This window comes from Tiliqua scincoides, chromosome 5 (genome assembly GCF_035046505.1).
Source record: "Tiliqua scincoides isolate rTilSci1 chromosome 5, rTilSci1.hap2, whole genome shotgun sequence".
In the NCBI taxonomy this organism is placed as follows: domain Eukaryota; kingdom Metazoa; phylum Chordata; class Lepidosauria; order Squamata; family Scincidae; genus Tiliqua; species Tiliqua scincoides.
In genome coordinates this window covers 128,533,943-128,557,995 of record NC_089825.1, presented here as the reverse complement: position 1 = coordinate 128,557,995, position 24,053 = coordinate 128,533,943, and the positions used below count along the sequence as shown (strand labels likewise).

The 24,053-nt window shown below is 49.2% G+C and overlaps 1 protein-coding gene across 3 annotated transcripts in view; it reads right to left on the bottom strand.

Moving 5' to 3' along the window:
* The window catches only part of RBM23 (RNA binding motif protein 23), a 443,258-nt gene that overhangs the window by 254,149 nt on the left and 165,056 nt on the right, over window positions 1-24,053 (bottom strand). Inside the window, exon 16 of one of the 3 annotated variants that reach the window (XM_066627506.1) lies at window positions 4,459-4,469. The exons of the other annotated variants lie outside the window; for them this stretch is intronic. Within the exon in view, the coding sequence (XP_066483603.1) occupies window positions 4,468-4,469 (2 nt within the window). The 3' untranslated portion in view covers window positions 4,459-4,467. Of the gene's footprint in view, window positions 1-4,458; window positions 4,470-24,053 lie in introns of those variants that run through there. 3 annotated transcript variants of the gene reach the window in all.

Sequence of the window (24,053 nt, the reverse complement as noted above, 5' to 3'; positions counted from 1 at the left end):
GTCTCTCGAGACTGAAGGTTGCCAACAACCAGGACTTTTTTTCTAATGGAACGCGGGGGGACGGAGTTCCGGCAACTTTTTGCAGGGGCCCCTCCCCTTCGGAGGCATTCCAGGAGGGGGGGAGCAAAACAGAGGCATTCGCTGGGTGGGTGCTGGGGGTGCAGGGTCGGCGGGCGCCTGGCCCCTGCCTGACCGCACAACGACCCCCTCCTGCCCCCATCTCCAAGCTCTCGCCTGAGCCCAGCCCGCCTCCCTTCCCCCCAAGCCGCTTCCAAGCTGGTGGAGGGCGCGGGGGACATGCGCCGACACCTAGGAGGAGGACGGACAGCCAGCCAGCCAGCCAGCCAGCCAGGCAGACAGGCTGCGGCACCCACGGAACTCCCAGGTACTGGCTTGGCGGAGGAGGAGGGGGAGGAAGCTGGCTGGTGCAGTCCCCATGCCAATCTGCAGCGCAAGCCTAGGTGTGTCTACTCAGAAGTAAGTCTCATTGTGCTCAATGGGGCTTGCTCCTGGGAAAGAGTGCATAGCCTTGCAGCCTGAGTAGACAGGCAGAGGAGGGGCTCTGAGGCTGCAGTCCTCTCCACACTTTCCTGGGAGGAAGCCCCACTGCCTCTAATGGAACTTACTTCTGAGTAGACATGCACAGGCTTGGACTCTAAGGCTGCCATCCTATCCACAGTAAGCTCCATTCACTAAAGTGGACTTCTGAGTAGACATGCATAGGATTGGGCTCTTAGGCTGCAATCCTAGGCATTTTCCTAGGAGTAAGTTCCATTGACTAGAACAAGACTTACTTCAGAGTAGACATACCTAGGATTGGGCTCTTAATCCTGGCAGAGATATATATCTGCACGCATTTTCACATGCTAAGGGCAGGTGAAAAGGGATTCTATGTGTGTACAACTTGCTGTCCAGCCTTGCCAGAGATCCTCCTCATCCTTCCCCCACAAGCATGCCCTCCGCCAGCCAGCGTTTGCAGCTCCTCTCCAGCAATGCACAGCAGCTGCTCAGGGCAGCAGAGAACATACAATTGCATGCCAAGCGCCTTCCCAAAGACACAGAGTATTCTGATACCTGAATTAAACCATATTTAATCCCTTGTTTGCAAACGTAGCTGTTTCTATGTGCACCTAAGGACCACTCTCGTGTAAGAATTCCTTTTTTGTTCTTACTCCCAAAGTTGCTTAGAGTGATTTTACTACATGGAACTCATGTAAGCCATTTTTTGGAATCCATTCACTGCTTCCTCTCCTCAAAGTAGTGCCACACTACATACTACATGCTACAAGTGCACCTGTACAATATTTTTCCCCATGTGTAGAAAAAGTAGCTACAGGGTAGGGGATGTGGAGATTGACAGCCCAATCCTATGCATGTCTACTCCGAAGTAAGTTCATCTTTAGGGGGAAAGCACATAAAAAATATTTTATTTCTCCAATAAAAAATGGTTTATAAATAAATAAATAAATAAATAAATAAATAAATAATCTTTTATTTATTTATTTAACAAGTTGTGAGTTCCTGCACCTTTTCTTTTACAAAAAAAGCACTGCCAACAACAATTAATAAAACATTTCTTTCTAGATCCCTTTTTTGGTCTAGTTAAATAAAAAGACTTGCTTTAAAAAGTGAGTCCCGGTGCTAACAAAGTTTGGGAAGTGCTGTTCTAGAGACTTCATAAATGTCTAGATCCTGCCCCTAAAGCTTTCTGGAGTCTTTCCTGAGCCTCTGCTGCCCTCTGCTGGACATATTCAGTTCGCAAAGTCTTGAACTCCAAACAAGATGCTAAACCCAAAAGTACATTAAAAAAGCCCTCCTGGACCAGGGAAACCAGATGTCATAACCTTAAAAGAGGACAAGGCACCCCAAAATGTGGGACATCCAACAAAAATGTAGGACATGACAAAATAAAAGCTAAAAACACTCATACATTGATTTCACGTGGTTAATTAAAACACCATATTATTATTAATTTCTCTCCTTGACGGACCCGGAATCTGGCAGCCTAGTCTCTTGAAGGGCGACGATGTCCATCTGCAGTCTGCTCAGCTCCATGTCGATGACAGCTGTTTTGAGTGTGTCATCTATTTCTTGCAGGTCATCAGAGAAGCCAGGTGTCATTGTCCTAACATTCCAGGTGCCCAGCTTTAGGACAGTAGTTTTCTGTTTTCTGTTGCATGGTGCAGAGTTGTCGATCCGCTTGTCGGTTTTCACCCTAAACCCCACACACCCCATGAGGTTAACGGACCGTGGCGAGGCAACACCTTACTGGCTGGGGACTGCCCAGCTTAAGGCGGGCGGTAGCTGCCCAATGAGATGCAATGATCTCTCCCACCGTCGGAAGCAGCCCCTGGCGTCATGCTCTACGCCAATCGAGCAAAGACTTATAACCGGTAAACTGCTGCTTCCCGTGTTGTGCCGACGCCGTATGGCGAAGTTGGAGTGTCCTCTCCAGTGCGCGAAGCCTGGGTAAAGAAGGTATGGAGGATAGGCTGTTACCCATGCAGCAAATCCCCCCTCTCCACGTCGCTGGAATGGTCCAATGGAAAGGCAGAAGCCAATACGGTTGGTTCCAGCGGCGTCGCAGGAGTTGCCAGAACGTGACTGTGTTCAGCCATGAACTGCCTCAGGGACTCCGGCTCCTGATTTTGCCTTGAGGTTGACTCCTGAAGCCTTTTCCACAACTGGATGTAGCCACAAGGCAGTGGAGGTTTGAGGTCAGAGTTTCCTTCTCTTAGATGAGCTGCCTTCCTAGGCTGACGAGTCCCATCTACCCATCTACTTCTCATTTTTCTGGCAGGGAAAACCACCAAACGAAACCAGGGAACATGGCGTTGGCTTTGCGGTCAGAAATACCCTGCTGAAATCCATCATCCCACCTACTGTGGGAAGTGAAAGAATTTTGTCCCTGCAGCTCCAGTCATCAGCAGGACCTGTCACTCTCATCAGTGCTTATGCACCGACTCTGTCGTCTCCAGCAGAAGCCAAAGACAAATTCTATGATGACCTGGCCACCACTGTCAAGAAAATCCCTGTAAAAGAGCCATTGTTCATCCTCGGCGATTTCAATGCTAGAGTTGGTGCTGATAACAGTTCATGGCCCACTTGCTTAGGTCAGTTTGGCACTGGGAGGATCAACGAAAATGGCCAACGCCTGCTAGAGTTTTGCTGTCATCACGATTTCTGTGTCAGCAACACGTTCTTCAACACAAAGCCCCAACATAGAGTCTCTTGGAGACATCCAAGATCAAAGCACTGGCACCAGCTCAACCTGATCCTCACCAGACGCTCCAGCCTTCCCAGCATCAAGATCACACGCAGTTATCATGGTGCTGCCTGCGACACTGACCAAGAATACCGTTTACAACACCGCCTTGTCCATATTCGGCAAGAAGACCAACAAGACGGCAGACTGGTTTGAAGCCCACTCTGAGGAGTTGACACCAGTCATTGAGGAAAAGAGGAGAGCTCAAGCAGCATACAAGGCCTGTCCCAGTGAGCGCAACCTGCAGGTCCTCCGAACTGCTCGCAGCAAAGTCCAACAGACTGCCAGGAGATGTGCTAACGACTACTGGCTCCAGCTCTGTTCCGAGATACAGATAGCAGCTGACACGGGCAACATCAAGGGGATGTATGATGGTATCAAGCAGGCCCTAGGTCCAACACAGAGGAAAATTGCCCCTCTGAAGTCTGCCACAGGCGAGGTCATCCAGGATCGGGCGCAGCAGATGGAACGCTGGGTGCAGCACTACTCTGAGCTATATTCCAGAGAAAATGTAGTCACCAAAGAAGCACTGAACAACATTGAGTGCCTGCCTGTGCTGGAAGAGCTTGACAGTGAACCAACCCTAGAAGAATTTCACGTGGCCCTGGACTCCCTTGCTTTTGGCAAGGCACCTGGAAAAGACAGCATCCCTGCTGAAGTCCTAAAGTGCTGCAAAGAGATCATCATCACTGAGCTGCATGAAATCCTCTGTCTCTGCTGGAGAGAAGGTGGAGTACCTCAAGACATGAGGGATGCAAACATCATCACGCTGTACAAGAACAAAGGTGACAGGGGTGACTGCAACAACTACCGCGGCATCTCTCTCCTTAGCGTTGTAGGAAAGCTGTTTGCCCGAGTTGTACTAAAGAGGCTCCAGGTACTTGCAGAGAGCGTCTATCCAGAATCGCAGTGTGGATTCCGAGCCAACAGGTCCACCACTGATATGGTATTCTCCCTTAGACAACTGCAGGAGAAATGCAGGGAACAACGACAGCCACTCTTTATAGCCTTCATAGATCTCACAAAGGCTTTCGACCTGGTCAGCAGAGACGGCCTCTTCAAGATTCTCCCCAAGATTGGATGTCCACCCAGGCTCCTCAGCATCATCAGATCTTTTCACAAGGACATGAAGGGCACTGTTGTCTTCGATGGCTCCACATCAGACCCTTTTGACATCTGAAGCGGAGTGAAGCAGGGCTGTGTTCTTGCACCAACCTTGTTTGGGATTTTCTTCGCTGTCCTGCTGAAGCAGGCCTTTGGAACTGCAACAGAAGGCATCTATCTCCGGACCAGATCAGACGGAAAGCTCTTCAACCTCTCCAGACTGAGAGCAAAGTCCAAAGTCCAGCTGAAATGTCTGCGTGACTTCCTCTTTGCCGACGATGCAGCTGTCACTACCCACTCTGCCAAAGATCTCCAGCAGCTCATGGATCGTTTTAGCAAGGCCTGCCAAGATTTTGGACTGACAATCAGCCTGAAGAAAACACAGGTCATGGTTCAGGATGTGGACTCACCTCCCTGCATTACAATCTCTGAGCATGAACTGGAGGTTGTCCATGACTTTGTGTACCTTGGCTCAACGATCTCCGACACTCTTTCTCTCGATACCGAGCTAAACAAGCGCATCGGTAAAGCAGCTACCACGTTTTCCAGACTCACAAAGAGAGTCTGGTCCAACAAGAAGCTGACGGAACATACCAAGATCCAGGTCTACAGAGCTTGTGTCCTGAGTACACTTCTGTACTGCAGTGAGTCATGGACTCTTCGCTCACAACAGGAGAGGAAACTGAGCGCTTTCCACATGCGCTGCCTCCGACGCATCCTCGGCATCACCTGGCAGGACAAAGTTCCAAACAACACAATCCTGGAACGTGCTGGAATCCCTAGCATGTATTCACTGCTGAAACAGAGACGCCTGCGTTGGCTTGGTCATGTCGTGAGAATGGATGATGGCCGGATCCCAAAGGATCTCCTCTATGGAGAACTCGTGCAAGGAAAGCGCCCTACAGGTAGACCACAGCTGCGATACAAGGACATCTGCAAGAGGGATCTGAAGGCCTTAGGGATGGACTTCAACAAGTGGGAAACCCTGGCCTCTGAGCGGCCCGCTTGGAGGCAGGCTGTGCAGCATGGCCTTTCCCAGTTTGAAGAGACACTTTGCCAACAGTCTGAGGCTAAGAGGCAAAGAAGGAAGGCCCATAGCCAGGGAGACAGACCAGGGACAGACTGCACTTGCTCCCGGTGTGGAAGGGATTGTCACTCCCGGATTGGCCTTTTCAGCCACACTAGACGCTGTGCCAGAACCACCTTTCAGAGCGCGATACCATAGTCTTTCGAGACTGAAGGTTGCCAATACTATTATTATTAAATTCAAAACTAGATTAGTATATAATTTATTGATTGCAAGAAGGCTATGTGTTGCCTGCAGGGGCTGCTCATGGGGAAAAGGAGGACATTTAAGTTATTTTCCAGGACATGAGGTAAAAGAAGAAAACATGTCCTGGAAAAAGAGGACATCTGGTCACCCTGACCTGGGCTCAGGCTAGTGTCTACATCTCAGAGTGGACCACCAGCTGCTTCTGAAAGGCAGACTCCTCTCCCAGCAGGACGGCTCCCCCACAAGGTGGGGTGGTCTCGCAAAAACTACCATGTCTGCCCAATTCTATCCTTCCACTGCACGTTTGCCTGCATATTGAGGTCCCGCCTCCATTCACTTCCCTGCAAGTTCCCTGCACTGCCCATTCACAAGAGGTGTGTAGCTTATTCGTTCCCAGGGAAAGCTCAGGGCAGGCCGCAAGCTTTAAAAACTGGAACATTGTTGTGCAAAAGTTCCAAGAAACAGCAAAAGGTGTACACAAATTAAAGCACAACAAGGCTGGGAAAACCGAAAGCAACACACCATTATTGAGTGATGTTCTCATTCACTTCCCTGAAGGATGCAGGCCAAACTTGCACAGGAGTCTTTCCTAATCCTCTGCTGCTCTCTGGTGTACAGAAAGTGAATTGCAGCACTTTCAATCCAAGCCCGATTAATTAGAATTGAACACAACCAAGAGCAGCAGTCCTTGATTCAGCTGCAATGTGAGGCCAGGAGTCCCTTCCACTCATTCTTTTCTGCATCCCAAGGAGCATCTGCTCATCAAGTCCTTCCATTTGTCTTCACTGCTTTCCCTGAAGCTTTCCTTGCCCATCAACTGAGCCTGTTAGATTCTTTGCCGATCTTCTGCTGACCTCTGGTGGACATACAGTAGTATTGCAAAATCATAAGGCAACCACACACAAACATACCAAAGAAATGTACCCCACAGTGCCAGACCCTTGTAGCCTTAATACAATCACAGCAGCCCCACACTTAAGACTCTCCACCAGTGGTATAGCTATGGGGGGAGGGGTGGCATGGCAAGTACTGCAAGAAGTGCATCATGCCATGGAAGCAACCCCTCCCACTCGCCGTCAGAGCCGTTCTAGGCAGCGATGCCAACATAGACACGAAGCTCAGTGTGGCCCTGGATGTAATGTCCTCTCTCTCTCCCCCCCCCCATGGAGTGATATGAGGATACAGTGGGACAACCTCACATAAGCATTTCTGATGCCAGTTTCTAAGACTTGGACACTCCCTCCCCTTCATTCTGGTTCCCATCCACCTACTCCACACAAATCACCTGTGCTCCCGAAACCACCCCTAGAGATATCTATGAGTGGGCTCTCATTGATTCAGCCACAGGCCACCCACCCAGGCAGGTGATAAAGCTGCAGACAATTCTGGGGCAGAGTGAAGGGGACTCAATGCTGGATGAAAATGATTTTCATTATTGAGCTGGGATTTTTCAACAGCATATCATGGGCAGGTCTTTGTGGACAACATTGCAGGGCAGTCTTTCTCCACGGCACTCAGACACAGAGATGTGCAACTTGCTCTAGCTACATTAGAAATGGTTGGCTTTTCCCTCAAGACTGGAGCATTAATGTGGTTGCCTTCAGACAGGGTGTTGTGATTCCTCAGCCACTGGATGGAAATATCTGCAGGCTTGAAGTCAGTGACTATGCACTTGAGGGTTAGACATGCACTATGAAGGGTAATCTCCTCATGGTGGGGTGGGGTGGGGTGGGGTGGGGAGAGGTAGCCACCAGATGCCCTGCTCTCAACTGATTCAGTGTCAAGGAGGAGAGAGTGGCAGGGAAAAAGGAAGACAGAGTTATTCAGTGCAGGTCAAGTCAGTGGGAGGACTGTGAGGAAAGGGGCTCTGGAGGGGAAGGAATGGGACAGTCTCCACAGCCGCATGAAGGAGGGACAACTGCCAGCAGTGATCCTGAGGGGTTTAGCAGGAAGGGCGAGCTTAGTGTTGGACTCTCCACACCCATTTAGGGACTGATCATTTCCCTTGTATTCCCTGTTGGATGGATCAGGTCCACGGAAGTGGCAGGAGAGTTTCCCAGAGTCCTCCTGGGTTCTGCTTTCTACAGCAGTTCCCCTCTCTAAGGCGAGCAGAGGCACCTGGGGAAAGGTAGAACGGGCTCTACTCTGGCCTTATTTTCATTCAGAAATAGGGGTTGAAATGCTATTGGAAAGAAGGATTGAACTCCCCCTAAACGTACCCGGGACTGTGATATGGAGGAATCTCGTTTTTAGCTTCCCATTTCCTTGAAATCACGTGACTTCCCCAAAATGACACCCCCAAAACTTGTTACTGTGATATAAACCTCCGGCAATGCATCATTCCTTGATCCTGCGCATCTTGGGACTTTTTAATTGACTGACTTAAGAACCAGCCAATGGGGGCAGAATTGCAATCATATGTGCCAGTTAAACCAGCTCCACCAGCTGATTAAAATATTCTGTGTGCTTCATGCCAAAGGCTGATACATAATGCAGAGAGGTCCCTGTGAGCCTCAGTTCACACGCAGCCACAGCCTGGAGTGGAGAAGCAGGCAGCGGTATAGCTAAGGGGGTAGGGGGAGTCATTCCCCCAGGTACCAGGCCTTGAGGGGACGTCAAAGGGAGTCTGACACTAGTGGCCACAACTGTGGGAACCTTCGTATTTAGGGATTACGCCATCATGTCATATATCATTGGAAAGGTGCATTAATTCAGAGTGCAAAGAAACAAAGCACAGTGAATTAGCTGCATTCTATTCAACGTTATATATGCTATCGAATGCTATAGCACAAGTTCTTGTGCTGGCTCCTGAGTGTGGCGAACGTGCCATAGAGCAGAAGGTGTGTTGGGAGGGGGTGTTTTGGGGTAGGGGAGGGCGGTCCGGGAGGGGGTGGGATCGGCCATGGCAGCGCAGGCCAGATCCTGACCCTCATCTCAGGCCCAAGCGGCCTTACATGGGCTACTCGGATATGCACCCTTGAAATCACGGGCACAGATCCAAGTACCCCATAGGGCTACCTGAGGCATTTCTAAGGACAAGGGGAATAAAATCCCAGCCCCCACCTGCCTTGTCCAATCCCCAACCTACCTCAACCTAGCTAGGCCGATGCAAGGCTCTGGGGTGGGCAGGAGGGAGGCATTCCTGGGTGGGGGGAGTGTGGGCGCTGGGTGGCCCTGGGGGCGGGTGAGGAGCAGGAGGCAGGATGATGATCCGGCAGTTATGACAGATTCCAACCCCCATTCCCGGGGAGATTGGAGCGGCTTCAAGCCTCTCCACTCTCCTCGGACTTGCGCCACCTCAAGAGGTGGCGCAAGTTCGAGGAGACCCATAGGGGAAAAGCGCCATACCTGGGGGAAGGGGAAAAGTTTCCTCTTGCCTCTGGCTGAGCCGCCTCGGGCCCCCATCCTGTGCTGGATACAGTGCAAGCCTCTTGGCTTGCCAGTCCCAGCGCAGGGAAGGATTGCACTCTTAGTTCTTTGTTTCTGGCCATAAACCGCTTTCTGAACTTTTTTGTTGAAAGCACAGCACAGTGGTGGCCCATAAAAACGCCACCCCATGACTGGAAGGAATTGTGGTGATGTCATCACATCGCAATTGCTTCTGTTTTGAGCACAGATCTGCCTGCCTCGCCCTTCTTTCCCCTTTTTTAAAGGGGAAGAAGGGGGGCTACCTTCAGGTCGACAGAATCTGGAACAGCGCTGATAGTGGCTTCGATTCTGCGCTGATCTGAGGGCTGCCCCTTTAAAAGGAGGGGACGGCAGTGAGACTGGCGCTGATTCACTTTCTTATCAAACAAAACAAGTTGGCAGCACCTGCAACTTGTTTCACTCTGGGAAAAAAAGTGAACAAATTCTTCTCTTTCAAGCACAGCACTGTCAGGAACTACCTGGCTCTGCAAGTCTGAAAACAAATAAAAATGGACCTTGCCAGCTGAAGCCTCTGCTTTATTCTTTGGAGGGCGAGGGGCTGCCTTCTGGAGCATTTGTTGAGCTCCACTTTCATCAGACTGGGACCATGCAGCTAGCATTTCACTTTGCTCCTGGTCAAGGCTCATTTGCTTACTCGTGAGTAAATGCAACCCTGTGGCTTACTTACTGCCCCCTCTGGATAGCAGACGGAGTTGCACCAAGTCCAACAATAGCTCTAAATGGCTTTGCACACTGAAAACTTGCTAAGTAAATGCAAAGATCTATTAATGACACAGATGTCTCTTTGGTTCTGAATTATGTTCTGTACAATGTGAGGAGAGCTCATCTGAGCATGTGCAGAGAAGCCAGTGTGAAATGGGCGATAGATTATTGGCCTTGGCCTGCGTGAGAAGTGAGCCTCATTTGCAAACGAAATACAATGGGATAGAAACGAAACAATGCCGGAGTTTCAGTGCCTCTCTGAGAATCCAAGTTGTATGAGTCCTGCAGAAACATCTGCCCAGGGCATGGTTTCTCACACATTTAGCACCGGGACCCACTTTTTAGAAGGAGAATCTGTCAGGACCCACCGGAAGTGATGTCATGACCAGAAGTGGCATCATCAAGCAGGAAATTTTTCACAATCCTAGGCTGCAGTCCTACCCACACTTACCCAGGAGTAAGTCCCATTGGCTGTCATTGTTAAAAGAATATACCTAGTAGCTTGTTAAAAGCACAAGTCTGTAACATTGCCCCAAATGCAGTCACATACCATGGTAGCATCATCTAATATATTAAAAATATAAATGGGGACACACTTGAAATTGGCTTGTGACCTATCTAGTGGGTCCTGACCCACAGTTTGAGAAACACTGCCTTAGGAAGTAGGAAAGTGTGAGTAGAAGGGACTCATGGCCCCAGACTGCGACTGAGTCAAGGACTGCAGCTGGTGGCGCTGTTAAATGAGAATTAATTTGGCTGGACTTGAAAGTGCTGCAGTTCGCTTGGTGTCCACCAGGGAGCGGCAGAGGATGAGGAAAGACTCTCAGGTGGGCAGGTTTGGTCTGCATCCTGCAGGGAAATGAATGAGAACAGCCTGAACTGCTGGTGTGTGGCTTTCAGTGCTCCAGCTCTGTTGTGCTCTAATTGTCTGTCCCTGATCTGTGTTCCTTCGGTAATGATGTTCCAGGCTTTAAAACTTGCAAACTGCCCTGGGCTTTCCCTGGAAACGAATAAGCAACACACTCCCCTGCAGAGACCCTTTCCCTCCAGAGACTGGGGGTCGCTTCGGGGAGGGGCTGAGCACCCAGGGACACAGCCAGGCAGTGCCCTGCGAGCCTCCTCGGAAGTCAGCCCCAGTCCCAGCAGCTAAGTGTGTAGCAGAGGGTGGCAGCCTCTGTTTCTGAGGTTTCCATGCTAGACACACTGACGTACCTGGGAGTAAGGCTCTGTTAACTCTGTGGGACTTACTTTGGAGTAGATGCGCTCAGGATGCTGCTGCCCTTTCCCTTGCCAGGAAGAAGCACCATCACTGAGCAGAGTGGGAATAAGACCATCATGTTCTACATCATTCAATGTGTATTGAATGTGTAATGTGTAAATGTGTAATGTGTAAACTCCACAGTCAGGGAATTAGAGGACAGGTCCTCTCGTGGATTGAGAACTGGTTGGAGGCCAGGAAGCAGAGAGTGGGTGTCAATGGGCAATTTTCACAATGGAGAGAGGTGAAAAGTGGTGTGCCCCAAGGATCTGTCCTGGGACCGGTGCTTTTCAACCTCTTCATAAATGACCTGGAGACAGGGTTGAGCAGTGAAGTGGCTAAGTTTGCAGACGACACCAAACTTTTCCGAGTGGTAAAGACCAGAAGTGATTGTGAGGAGCTCCAGAAGGATCTCTCCAGACTGGCAGAATGGGCAGCAAAATGGCAGATGCGCTTCAATGTCAGTAAGTGTAAAGTCATGCACACTGGGGCAAAAAATCAAAACTTTAGATATAGGCTGATGGGTTCTGAGCTGTCTGTGACAGATCAGGAGAGAGATCTTGGGGTGGTGGTGGACAGGTCGATGAAAGTGTCGACCCAATGTGCGGTGGCAGTGAAGAAGGCCAATTCTATGCTTGGGATCATTAGGAAGGGTATTGAGAACAAAACGGTTAGTATTATAATGCCGTTGTACAAATCGATGGTAAGGCCACACCTGGAGTATTGTGTCCAGTTCTGGTCGCCGCATCTCAAAAAAGACATAGTGGAAATGGAAAAGGTGCAAAAGAGAGCGACTAAGATGATTACGGGGCTGGGGCACCTTCCTTATGAGGAAAGGCTACGGCGTTTGGGCCTCTTCAGCCTAGAAAAGAGACGCTTGAGGGGGGACATGATTGAGACATACAAAATTATGCAGGGGATGGACAGAGTGGATAGGGAGATGCTCTTTACACTCTCACATAATACCAGAACCAGGGGACATCCACTAAAATTGAGTGTTGGGCGGGTTAGGACAGACAAAAGAAAATATTTCTTTACTCAGCGCGTGGTCGGTCTGTGGAACTCCTTGCCACAGGATGTGGTGCTGGCGTCTAGCCTAGATGCCTTTAAAAGGGGATTGGACGAGTTTCTGGAGGAAAAATCCATTATGGGGTACAAGCCATGATGTGTATGCGCAACCTCCTGATTTTAGGAATGGGTTAAGTCAGAATGCCAGATGTAGGGGAGAGCACCAGGGTGACGTCTCTTATTATCTGGTGTGCTCCCTGGGGCATTTGGTGGGCCGCTGTGAGATACAGGAAGCTGGACTAGATGGGCCTATGGCCTGATCCAGTGGGGCTGTTCTTATGTTCTTATGTGTAATTTCATGCAGAATGCAGAATGCAAATTGCACAAACCACATCAAAATTTCTGTTCTATGAGAAGTTATAGCCAAAAAAAAACACCAGTGGGGTGGGGGAATGGGACACCACAACACCCACTGCCCAGGGTGTTACCCCACTGCATGGGAGGAGGTCCATCATGGGGGTGCTTCCCGCACTGGGTGAAATAAACCCAGTGACGCCACTGTGATTTGATAAGAGAAGAAGCGTCTTCAGTGCATGGGTCACTTAGAGAAGACAGAAGTGTTGGGGGAATTGAGCACCAGCAGTGCTCTTTTCCGATTCATCATGGAACAAAAATGGTTCTGTCTTTACTGCACCTCAGTTTCAGACTCTTGTGGCCCTGCAGTCCTTGTGGAACTCTTCCCTCCAGCCTTTGTTGATACTTTCCAGACAATGACAAAGGCCTTGTTAGTTGGAGAGAGGGCAGCTGGCTGACAATCCATCCATCATTCTCTCTCCTGATACTTAGCTTCACTCCAAGGGACCCCTCCATTCCCCCTGAGCACCAGAAAGAAAGATAATCACTTTGCTCTGGATGAAGGGAGGGGTCGCTTGCTCCCCTGGAGTGAGACTGACTGATGGATTGTTTGCGGAATGACTCTGTCTGAAACATCCCAAAGGGCAGCAAGGCTGTTTTGAAAGCACAGAGCAAAGGGAATTTGTTTTTTTAAATTGATCTGCATTAGAGAGAATTTTGCCAGGCACCTGAGTTCTGGGAATGGAACCCTCACAGATGATGAGACTCAACCCGATATATTAACCTCTTCAAGGCTTCCAGCTTTGCTTCCAACAGGTAGAGAAAAACCTTTAGTTTGGGGCTGCTGAAGTGTGCTGGCAAGCCTCACTCCCTCTGGCAACATTCTTCTACAGCAGCAATTTCCCACTGGTGTGTGTGGCACATTGGTGTGCCAAGAAAATATGCAGGGGTGACCCAGACATTTGGAGCACAACAGTTGAAAATTGCTGAAAAACTCATCTGGGTTCTGTGGCTCTGTTTCTGGGGCGACTCTCTTAGCAAGAACTTGTTGCTTTCTCTGCTGTGGTGGGGAAGAGGGACAGACCTGCAGTGGACTTCCCCAGCCCCACGCCCTGGGCAGATGTTTCTGCAGGACTCACACCACTTGGATTCTCAGAGAGGCACTGAAACCCTGGCAGGGGTTCAATCAGATCCCACTGTATTTCGTTTGCAAGTGGGGCTCACTTCTCACTGAAATGAACAAAGACTTCAGGCTTTTACTTGGCATATGTACTCTTTGAGCTTGCTGGAGGAAGGAGGGGCAGTGCAAGGGGAGGGGGAGGGGAGGAGTGGGGAGGGGAGGAAACATAAGAGGGACATGACAGTGGAGATGAGGAAAACAGGATGGATGGGAGGGGGAGGAGAGAGGCGGATTGGCACAAACTGGGTGCCAGCAGATCATCAATACGACAACCATCAGCAAGTTCCAGCAGGCTTAGCTTGCATTCTGCTTGCATATGTGCTCTAGATTGGCTTTTGTTTGCCGTCATTTGGCCTTCTTCGTTTCTTAATGTTCTTTGCCCTTCCCCCGAGACTCAAACTGACCAGAACATCCTGTGAATTCTCTGGAGGCTCAAGATGACCAGATCATCTTATATATTTTATGTTGTCGAATACAGCCTTGAATTGGGCTGGGGTCCTGAGCTGCAGACCCGAAATCCCGAGGCTCTGGACCCCTGGCCATCTGTATACACAAAGACTGTGATGGCCCCTCCCCTTGAACTGTTGCCACCCCCCTGTGCGAAAGTCCACCCCCCCCCAACTCACATGAGGCTCACAGAGCCTCACGCAATCCGGGGCTATCAACTCTGCTTCTGGGAAACCTCAGAGAGGCTCTCATGGGGTCCTAGAGGTTTGCTCCTGGGGCATTTGCCCCATTGGACTCAATGGTAGATCCGCAACTGGGACAGACAGTTTGTTCACACAAACAATTGCCCTAGAAACAGCCATCGGACCCAGAAGAGTCTCTCAGAAGTGGCATCCCAAGAGGCAAAGACCAGAGAGGTCCGTGTGCCATGAAAAGAAAAATATTGGAAATCACAGGTCTGCAGCACAGAGGTGGCCCATAAAAACGCCACCCCATGACTGGAAGGAATTGTGGTGACGTCATCACATCACCGCAATTGCTTCTGTTTTGAGCACAGATCTGCCGGCCTCGCCCTTCTTTCCCCGTTTTTAAAGGGGAAGAAGGGGGGCTACCCTCAGGTCGACAAGATCCGGAACAGCGCTGATAGTGGCTTCCATTCTGCGCTGATCTGAGGGCTGCCCCTTTAAAAGGGGGGGACGGCAGTGAGAATGGCACAGATTCACTTTCTTACCAAACGAAACAAGTTGGCAGCACCAGCAGCTTGTTTCACTCTGGAAAAAAATTTAACAAATTCTTCTCTTTCAAGCACAGCACTGTCAGGAACTACCTGGCTTTGCAAGTCTGTAAACAAATGAAAATGGACCTTTCCAGCGAAGCCTCTTCTTTATTTGGGGGGGGGGGGCTGCCTTCTGGAGCATTTGTTGAGCTCCACTTTCATCAGACTGGGACCATGCAGCTAGCCTTGCATTTCCCTTTGCTCCTGGTCAAGGCTCATTTGCTTACTCGCAAGTAAATGCAACCCTGTGGCTTACTTTAGCTTACTTACTGCCCCCACTGGACAGCAGAAGGAGTTGCACCAACTCCAACAATAGATCTAAATGGCTTTGCACACTGGAAACTTGCCACTTAAATGCAAAGATTTATTAATGTCAAAAATGTCTCTTTTGTTCTGAATTCTGTTCTGTACAATGAGAAGAGAGCTCATCTGAGCATGTGCAGAGAAGCCAGTGTGAAATGGGTGATAGATTGTTGGCCTTGGCCTGCGTGTGTTTGATTTGGGTTCAAACTACAACATAACCATGAAGCTCAGTGGGTGCCCTGGGTGTAGTTTTCTGACCCCCTTCCTTCATTGGGTTGATGTGAAGATACCTTGGGGCAACCCCACATATGCAACACTGAGGATTTTGACCAAAGAGTGGGATGAAGAACATGGGATACTTCTGAATGCATTTTCCCCCATGGCAACCAGGTCCTGATACCGGTTTCTGAGACATGGATCCTTCCCCTTCATTCCAGTTCCCACCCACCCACCCCACACAAATCACTGGTACTCCCCAAACAGATCACCCCAAGAGATATCTGTGAGTGGGCTCTCATTTATTCAGCCAGACCACACATACATGTGATCATGCTAGAGACAATTCTGGGGCAATGCTGGGTGAGGATGCTCTTCATTTTTGACCCTGGGATTTCTCCACGGTCCTTTGGGGGAACTTCACAGGGAGACCTTCTTTGACAATCCAGCAGGAATAACTGAGCTTGTCATATGCAGGGATCTTCATCTGGAGGTAGATAGTATAAGAATCATCAACGTTTTCCTCTGTGACTTCAGAGCCAGTGTCGTTGTCTTCAGGAAAGGGGCTGTTATTCTTGAGCTGCTGGCCGCTAGGAAGGAACCCTGTGACCTTGCAAGCGAGGGTCTCAGTTCGTTCACTATGAAGTGTGATCTCCTCATGGTTGGGTGGGGAGAGGTAGCCATGGGATGCCCTGCTCTCTACTGATTTCTCCATGGTCCTTTGGGTGAACTTCACAGGGAAACCTTCTTTGAGAATCCAGCAGTAAAAAAACAGCGTGGAATATTCAGGGATGTTAAACTTGATGTAGGTAGTATAAGAACCATCACCATTTTCCACTGTGATTTCAGAGCCAGTGTAGTTGTGTTTAGGGAAGGGCCTGTTATTCTTGAGCCACTGGAGTTCAGGAAAGTACTGTGTGACTATGCAAATGAGGGTCGCAGTTGGTTCACTACGAAGTAGGTAGCCATGGGATGCCCTGCTCTCTACTGGTTCAGTGTCGAGGAGAGTGTGGCAGAAAAAAAAAGAAGGCAAGGATTATTCAGTGCAAGTCAAAGCAGTGAAAGACGTTTGGGGAAAGTAGCTCTGGAAGGGAGGAGATTGGACAGTCCCCATGTTCTCAAGAAGGACCTTATCCCATTCAAAGACTCTGCTACTTACTGCCACCATTGCCTGTGCGCACTCCCTTACTCGGTGCCCCAAGCAAAAGAGCCAATACACCTTTAAATAACCCCAAATTACCCAAATTAGCCAAGTCTTATCTAAGGCTTCAGGATGTAGACTCAGCATACCTTGAGATCCACCCAAGCAAATCCAAGCTCATTTAAAAGGGGTCTACTCAGAGTAATAAAATTGCATAAGGAGAACAAATGCTCTCCAAAATAAAACATTCAGGGGATATCCCACAGCAAATAAACTATCAGAAGCTCTAAGGTCATCTATCTACCTAACAGTTAAGAAACATTCCACACAGTTTGCTTGCAGGCTGAATGAATGCAGCTTTCAGAAAATCCACGTTCCCTCTTCTATGTACAGAGCCTAAAGGTCAGCATTCCACAAGGCAGGAGAGAGAGAGTGACCCCAGACACTCTCCTTATAGACCTCATATACATTGTGCAGGAGATCTCTGGCACATACACCTCAGGTGACTAGACAGGAAAAACAGAGCCTGGTGGCCACCTGGGACCTCCCAAAAAGGGCTTCCAGGTTGTGACTCTGCTAGATATTTCCCAGCTGTGTTCAACCACTTCCCTTGTCTTGCTTTAGGGTAAACAAGAAAGAAAGGAACTGCTTCCAGCACCTAAACCTTTAGCCACTTCTCCAACCCCTTCACCCCATCCTATTTCTCTCTAGACCTTCTTTAATCCTTTAAACATTCTTGACCTAACCTGCCTTATTGACCTGTTTGTGACCTGGTCAGGGCCTAGGAGAGGGGGGTAAAGGGGGTCATTGGTACCCGGGCCCAGGGTCAGAAAGGGGGCCCAGGAAGCAAAGGAAAGCCCAGAAGGTTTTTGGGATCTTATGTATTCCAATCACCCAAACTCACTGCCTGGACCTGATGCTGGGGGCACAACCACAGGCAGGAAGTGGCAACTGCCATACACACCGAGCCCAGAAATGCACCCATGACCCTCCCTAACACAGGGTCAGATCTGGGAGGAGACCGGATTGCTCCAGTAGCTCTTTGGCTTGTGGAGGCCGCAATCTTGAAGGAGTGTGTAGGAGTTCAGGGACACAGTTGGGGCTGCAGCAGCTGCAGAAGTTCATTTTGGTGCACACAGCACACTGTCCATTCTAGTGCAAGTCTAACGGTGATGCTGCTGATTTTCTATATTTCAAAGGTTTTAGAGAGACTTAGGAGTGTGTTTGGGTTTCCATTTTCCTTTCTCCAGCTGCCAGAGCCGCATGGTTGGGTAGACCTGGACTCTGCACCTAGAAGCCGGATGGACCTGGGCTCCAAAGAATATTCTGGCTGTCAGCACCCTCCCCCTGCCCTATTTTGCCCCCTGTTCTGCCTGCTCCCATTGCCCCTCCCCCTTTGGGAAGGAGTCCAATAATAAAATTCATCTCAGAGGCCCTGGACCCAGCCCTCTAGCCGAGCCAGCTCAGACTCCCTGCTTGGATCACTTTGGCTCACCTGTTGGTCACCTTCCTCCTTTTGCAGTCAGGATCCTATTGGTGGAAGGAGCTTAAAGTGAGATCCTAAATGGTTAATTTTTCAGCCCAATCCTGAACAGTGCGCACCGGCTTGCTGCCGGCGCACACTCTCACAAATGTGCCACAAGACATGTTTGCGGGCCCTACCACTGAGCGAGCATCGATGGTAGCCCAGGAGTAGCTGGTGCTGGGTTAGTACCGGTTGGCTGCTGTAGCTCCACCACCCGGCAGTCACATGGACTGCGGAGCAGCAGAGAGGTAGGTGGGGATGTGGGGGGCGGCGGGGAGGCGGCGTTCAAGGGGGAGGCAGGCAGAGGGCAGGGAGACCACAGAGAGTAGGTGTTCTGAGGGGACGGAGTGGGGCAGGGGGGCAGGACTGGTGGAGTTTTGCTCCACCAGATCCAGAGCCACTGCATTGGGGTCACTGCCTGGCCCAGAGGCTCTTGATTCACCGCCAACCTTTTTGTTGGTGTTGAATTTAGTAGCCCCATTGTGTGGCTATTCACTTTACCCGAGGGAAGGGGATGAAAGTTCCCCTTCTCCCAAGGAGCCGGCGGCAGCTGCCCAGCTGCCATTTTCAGCGCTGCTGCAACCCCGCACCCCGAGCAGCTCAGGATTGGGCTGTAATTCTCCTCTCTAATTTGGGGAAAAAATGAAATTGGTGCCAAGAGAATGCAGGATAGGAGGAGGTCACGTGGGGGAGTCAACAGGGCAGGCTGAAAGTTCCTGCTTGGGAAAGCACCAGGGGACTGAAACCGGCTACTGTTGACAGCTTGCAGCCGAGGACTTCCCCAGATCAAAGGGAAAACAAGAGATTATCTACAATTCGGAAGCAATGAAATCAGGGGAGTGTGCATAGCAAGTGGACCGACGAAGAGATGTGTTTTGAAAGCTTCTAACGGCTTCATTAGGATGAACTCCACTCATATTTCAGTATAAGCTCTCCTAACTGGGAGAATATCAATATGACAACACGCAGAAGAGCCAATACAGACTCCAAAGAGAGAACTTAAGTGTGGAATTTTTGGAACATGTTTCAGTAGTTTCAGTTTAAAATTGAATTAAAAATATACAAATAATTGATTCAGAAGTTGACCAGCTTTAGATTTAATACAAGATTTGCCACATTACATAAAGCTGCTAGAGATATTCTGATCCATTTTACTAGGAAGAAACTGGGAGATAAGGTGTTACAGCAACATGCAAAAACAAGTCTGCAGAGGGAAGGATGTCTTCAATAATACGTCCTCAAGGACACATTATAATCTTGAAGGAGATCCCTCTTAGGGCCAAATCCTATCTGATTTTCCAGTGCCAGTGCAGCTGAGCCCATGGGGCACATGCTGCATCCTTTGGTAGGGAGGCAGTCAAAGAGGCCTCCTCAAGGTCTGGGAACATTTGTTCCCTTACCTTAGGGCTGCATTGCAGCTGCACTGGTGCTGGAAAATTGAATAGAATCAGGACAGTAGTATCCTATGGAAGGATTATGTATTTTTGACAGAAGAGCTGAAAAAGAGGAAGATTATGTTTAGATGGGGAAAGCTGGAGGGTTTGATTTTCAGATTTCAACAAAGAGTCTACTGGCTGCATACAGTTCAAAAGGCAAGAGATTTTATGCAGAAATTCAAAGAAGAACAGGAGAATTTAGGAGGACAAGAGGGAAGATCAGAAGATGTGTAACAGGATTAACGTCAGGAGGAGGAGACTCTGATGGACAATGCTGTTCTTGTTCAAATAGAAGAGGAACAGAGTTTGTGGATTGAAAGACTGACATTTACTTTGAATGTAGACCTTAAAGATAATTTTTATAAAATCATGTTGAGATGATATTTGACTCTAGGTAGATTGGCAAAAACGTATGAAAATGTACCAAATAGATGTTGGAAGGGTAAAAGATTAGAAGGAATGTTCTATCACATATGTGATATGTATCACATATGTGATAGAAGATTCCTTCTTATCTTTTACACTTCCAACACCTATTTGGTCTATGCAATTGGCTTGGAATTCATCTATCATCTACCAATAAAGCTTCCAAACCCTCCTAAAGACCTTGGACTGTTTTAGCAGTGCGTCAATAAAAAGAACCCCAAAATCTTTCTGTCACTATTAAGCAGGAAACACTCCTGATTTGTCCTTGCTCTGTATGTCTCATGTTATTTGCTATTTCAGGAGCTCACATCCTTGGAAAAAGGATGCTTTTGACAGTGGAGTTAAAAGCAAGAACTCCACACCTGTGGACCAGCCAAAAGAACCAAGCAGGTGCTTGGAGCCCTTGACTGTCCCTTGACACTGTTCATTTATGAGCTTCAAATGAAGTTACCACTTAACTGGGGGGGGGAGGGGAGAGGGAGGTGAACATGGCTGTTTAAAGATTCATGAACAGCGACTGCATGTCAAAATTGCCACCCAGCAAAGAAGACCAGGCATTCAAGGGGAGAACTCGAGCCCATTTCTTGGATGGACAGGCTTTGTACTACTGGGCATAGAGCTGCCCAAATCTGTGGATAAGCAAGCCAGGTTCAGCTCCTGGGACCTGCCCCATCCACAGTGTTTCATGGTAATAATACGTAGATGGCCCTAAGAGGGAAAATGGATCTAAATGTGTGGCCCAAAGGAGGGCTGGAAAGAGACACTCACCTGCATCTCGCTGGTCAGGAGGAAGAGGCAGGCTTAGCCCCAGAGCAAAGAGCCCCACAAGTAGGAGGAAGGTGGTGGAGAGCATGGTGGCATCCACAGGGTTGTCTGAGCCCAGCAACCGAGGCACTATATAGCATTCCTGGAGAGATTTGGGTGGGTACTGGCCAGCAATTGCGTACCTGGCACCACCCAGAGGGCCTGGCAAGACAATGCCAAAAGCTTCTTGGTCATCTATTTGGTTTGAGCAATCACAAGGCGTAACATTATCAGCAAATAAAATTCACTCTGTACCTGCCTTCCCAAAGATTCTCAGACGCTAGAACAGGTTCACGTGTGCAGTGGGGTGTTTATTCTGGCCTTCGCTGGGGGTCCTCACCCACTGCATCAATTCCCGGTCAAGTACATTCTGGGAAAACCAGAACCCTTTGAAGTGAAAGGTGCTGGAATCAGGGGACACACCATGCCTGTTATGGAAGGAATACAAAAACTCTTGAGGGGGTGTCAACTTGCCCCTCCAATGGTAAACCTGAGGTGAAAAAGCAGTCTTCTGAGGCTTGGGAAGGTAGAGCACAAACTTTGCTGAAAACCAGAAGTGCCTTCTGCGCCCTTTCTGTTATAAAATTTTGTGCCCCCAAGTGCCAGATGGTGTAGCTACATCACTGCAGGTGTCTGGTGAAGCAGGTGCAGTGGCTGAGTTAAGGCAGTGAAGAAATCCCGAGGACTGAACCACTGCCAGGGACAGAAGGGTCATTTTTGCACCTATCATGAGCAGTGCCAACCTCTGGGGGGTGCAGAAAGTCCTGCAGATGCCTCTGCAGGGTTCCCCAAGCCTCAGAAAGCATTAAAAAAAAGATCAGAACCCACTTCCGGTTTTGACACTGCAGTGACTCTCTGGGGCCAGCAGGAGGGGGTGGTTCCACTATGGCAGAGGCAATGTGCACAGGGGTCGTGGGTTGGCAATGGGCCCCTGGCTGCTGGTCCTGCTGCTAACCCTGGTTACAGATCTGGAAATCTAAGATGGGTCTGTCTGAACACCTGAAAATCAGAGAAAGGCAGGTCTGAAATGGGAAGGCAAAACAGCACTGGAAAGAGATGGCAGCTCAGGCAGGGAAGCCTCCCAAAAGCCAGTGAAAGCAGCAAAGGCAAAACACAGGTTTGCCTTGCAGTTAGTGACAAAGGGCACAATCCTAACCAGGTCTACTAAGAAGTAGGGAGGAGGGAAAAAAAGGTGCACTGTTCCATTACAAAAAAAGCCCTGGCTACCATGACATCAATTGTGGAGGGGGGCAGGTCCCAGGGGCTTAACCTGGCTTTTCTTTTCTTTTTTTCACAACTTGATCTTCATGCCATGAAAAGTTTCACCTCTTCTCTTTCTGAGTATCCTGAATGGGATCTGGGCCAGGAGAATGGTGGATAACCCAACGTAAAATGACAGGCTTTAGGACCCAATCCTAAGCAACTTTCCAGCACTGATACCAATAGTAATTTCAGCTGCACTGCAAATGTTCCCTTACCTTGAGGAGGACTCTGTGACTGCCCTGTCCACTGCTGTCCTGCTGGCACAGCTGCATCGGCGATGGAAAGTTGGATAGGTTTGGGCCCTTCGAGTGTCCTATTAGTAATTTGCAAGCTGCTGAACCACTCAAGGAAGGCTCTTCTGCAGAGCAAAGGTCCACCCCTCCTGGTCCAGACCAAAGGTCTGTGAAGGGCAAATGCCTGCTCCAAATGCGTCAACCCAGATCTCACTTGTGCTGAGTGGTGTCACATCAGACTTCCTACATTTGTCCCATGACCAAATGCTCCTCCTTCAGTCTTCCCCCCACCATGTCAATGGCATAGTTGGAGGGAGTGCAAAGCACTATGTTTTGCGGGATGCAAGGGGCGCACGCCTCTGTTCTGCTCCCCACCTGGAATGGCTCCAAAGGGAAGTGGGAGGGGTCCCTTGCACACTGCGGTGTGGCTCCCTTCAAAACTTAGGGCTTTGCACCCCCTCTGGCTATGCCACTACTCCATTTGTTCCCCTGAGGAGAAAGAGAAATGGTGCACTGCATCCTAGATGGTTTTTGTCCATTTTATATTCATGGTTTTAATTGATCCAGAATATTTTTCCCTTTTTGCTGCTGAGGGTTCAGATTGGCACAAACTGGGTGCCAGCAGTTCATCAATACGACAACTGTCAGCAAGTTCCAGCAGGCTCAGCGTGCGTTCTGCTTGCATATGTGCTCTAGATTGGCTTTTGTTTGCTGTCATTTGGCCTTCTTCCTTGCTTAATTTTCTTTGCCCTTCCCCCGAGACTCAAACTGACCCAAACTTCCTGTGAATTCACTGCTTATTAGTACGATGACATCAAGGATGCCAACAGCAAGAAGGACCTCTCAGGATGCTTTTGGCCTTCTCATGCCTGGTCTGTCTGGATGGCACCATGTAGGAGTTTCCTGGCCAATCCCCACCCCTGCTCTCCTGGCACATTCTATAACCTTCCCCAGCTGCTGTGCACTGACAACTCTGTGGGATCACACTCTGCTGCCCAGCTTCTTCCTCATACTTGTGGGGCTCCTCGCTCCAGGGCTGAACCTGCCTCTTCCTCCTGGCCAGCAAGACGGAGGTGAGTGCAGCTCTCCAGCCCTCCTGCAGGCCTCACGTTCAGATCCTTTTTCCATCTCAGGGCCAACTGCGTATTACGTAGTAGGATGACATTAATTGTGGAGGGGGGCAGGTCCCAGGGGCTTAACCTGGCTTTTCTTTTCTTTTTTTTACAACTTGATCTTCATGCCATGAAAAGTTTCACCTCTTCTGTTTCTGAGTATTCTGAATGAGATCTGGGCCAGGAGAATGGTGGACAACCCAACGTAAAATGACAGGCTTTAGGGCCCGATCCTAAACAACTTTCCAGCACTGATACCAATAGCAATTTCAGCTGCAATGCAAATGTTCCCTTACCTTGAGGAGGACTCTGTGACTGCCCTGTCCACTGCTGTCCTGCTGGCACAGCTGCATCGGTGATGGAAAGTTGGATAGGTTTGGGCCCTTAGAGTGTCCTATTAGTAATGTGCAAGCTGCTGAACCAGTCAAGGAAGGCTCTTCTGCATGAGGTCACGTGGGAGAGTCCAAGCCACAGGACGTTGGAATTTGGAGCTCCAGTAACAGTAATCTGTTTTAAATTTTCCTTGCCAAATTAGAGAGTTTTTTGTTTTATTTTTGATTACTCGTGAACTAAGGAACTTCTTCCTAGCACTTTTTTTTTGCTTTATTGACTTCAAATGTGCAAGTTTGTTATGCTTCATCCTTGAGATTGTTTCCGTCAGTTGGAAGTTATCTGGCCGCCATTTTTTTGTGCAGAGCTCAACTGTTTGTATAACTGCGGTTAATTAATCTCTCCACATGAGGCGTAAAAGAGCTTTGTCTCCGACAAGTCCCGACCTTGAGCCATCATTACCTTCTTT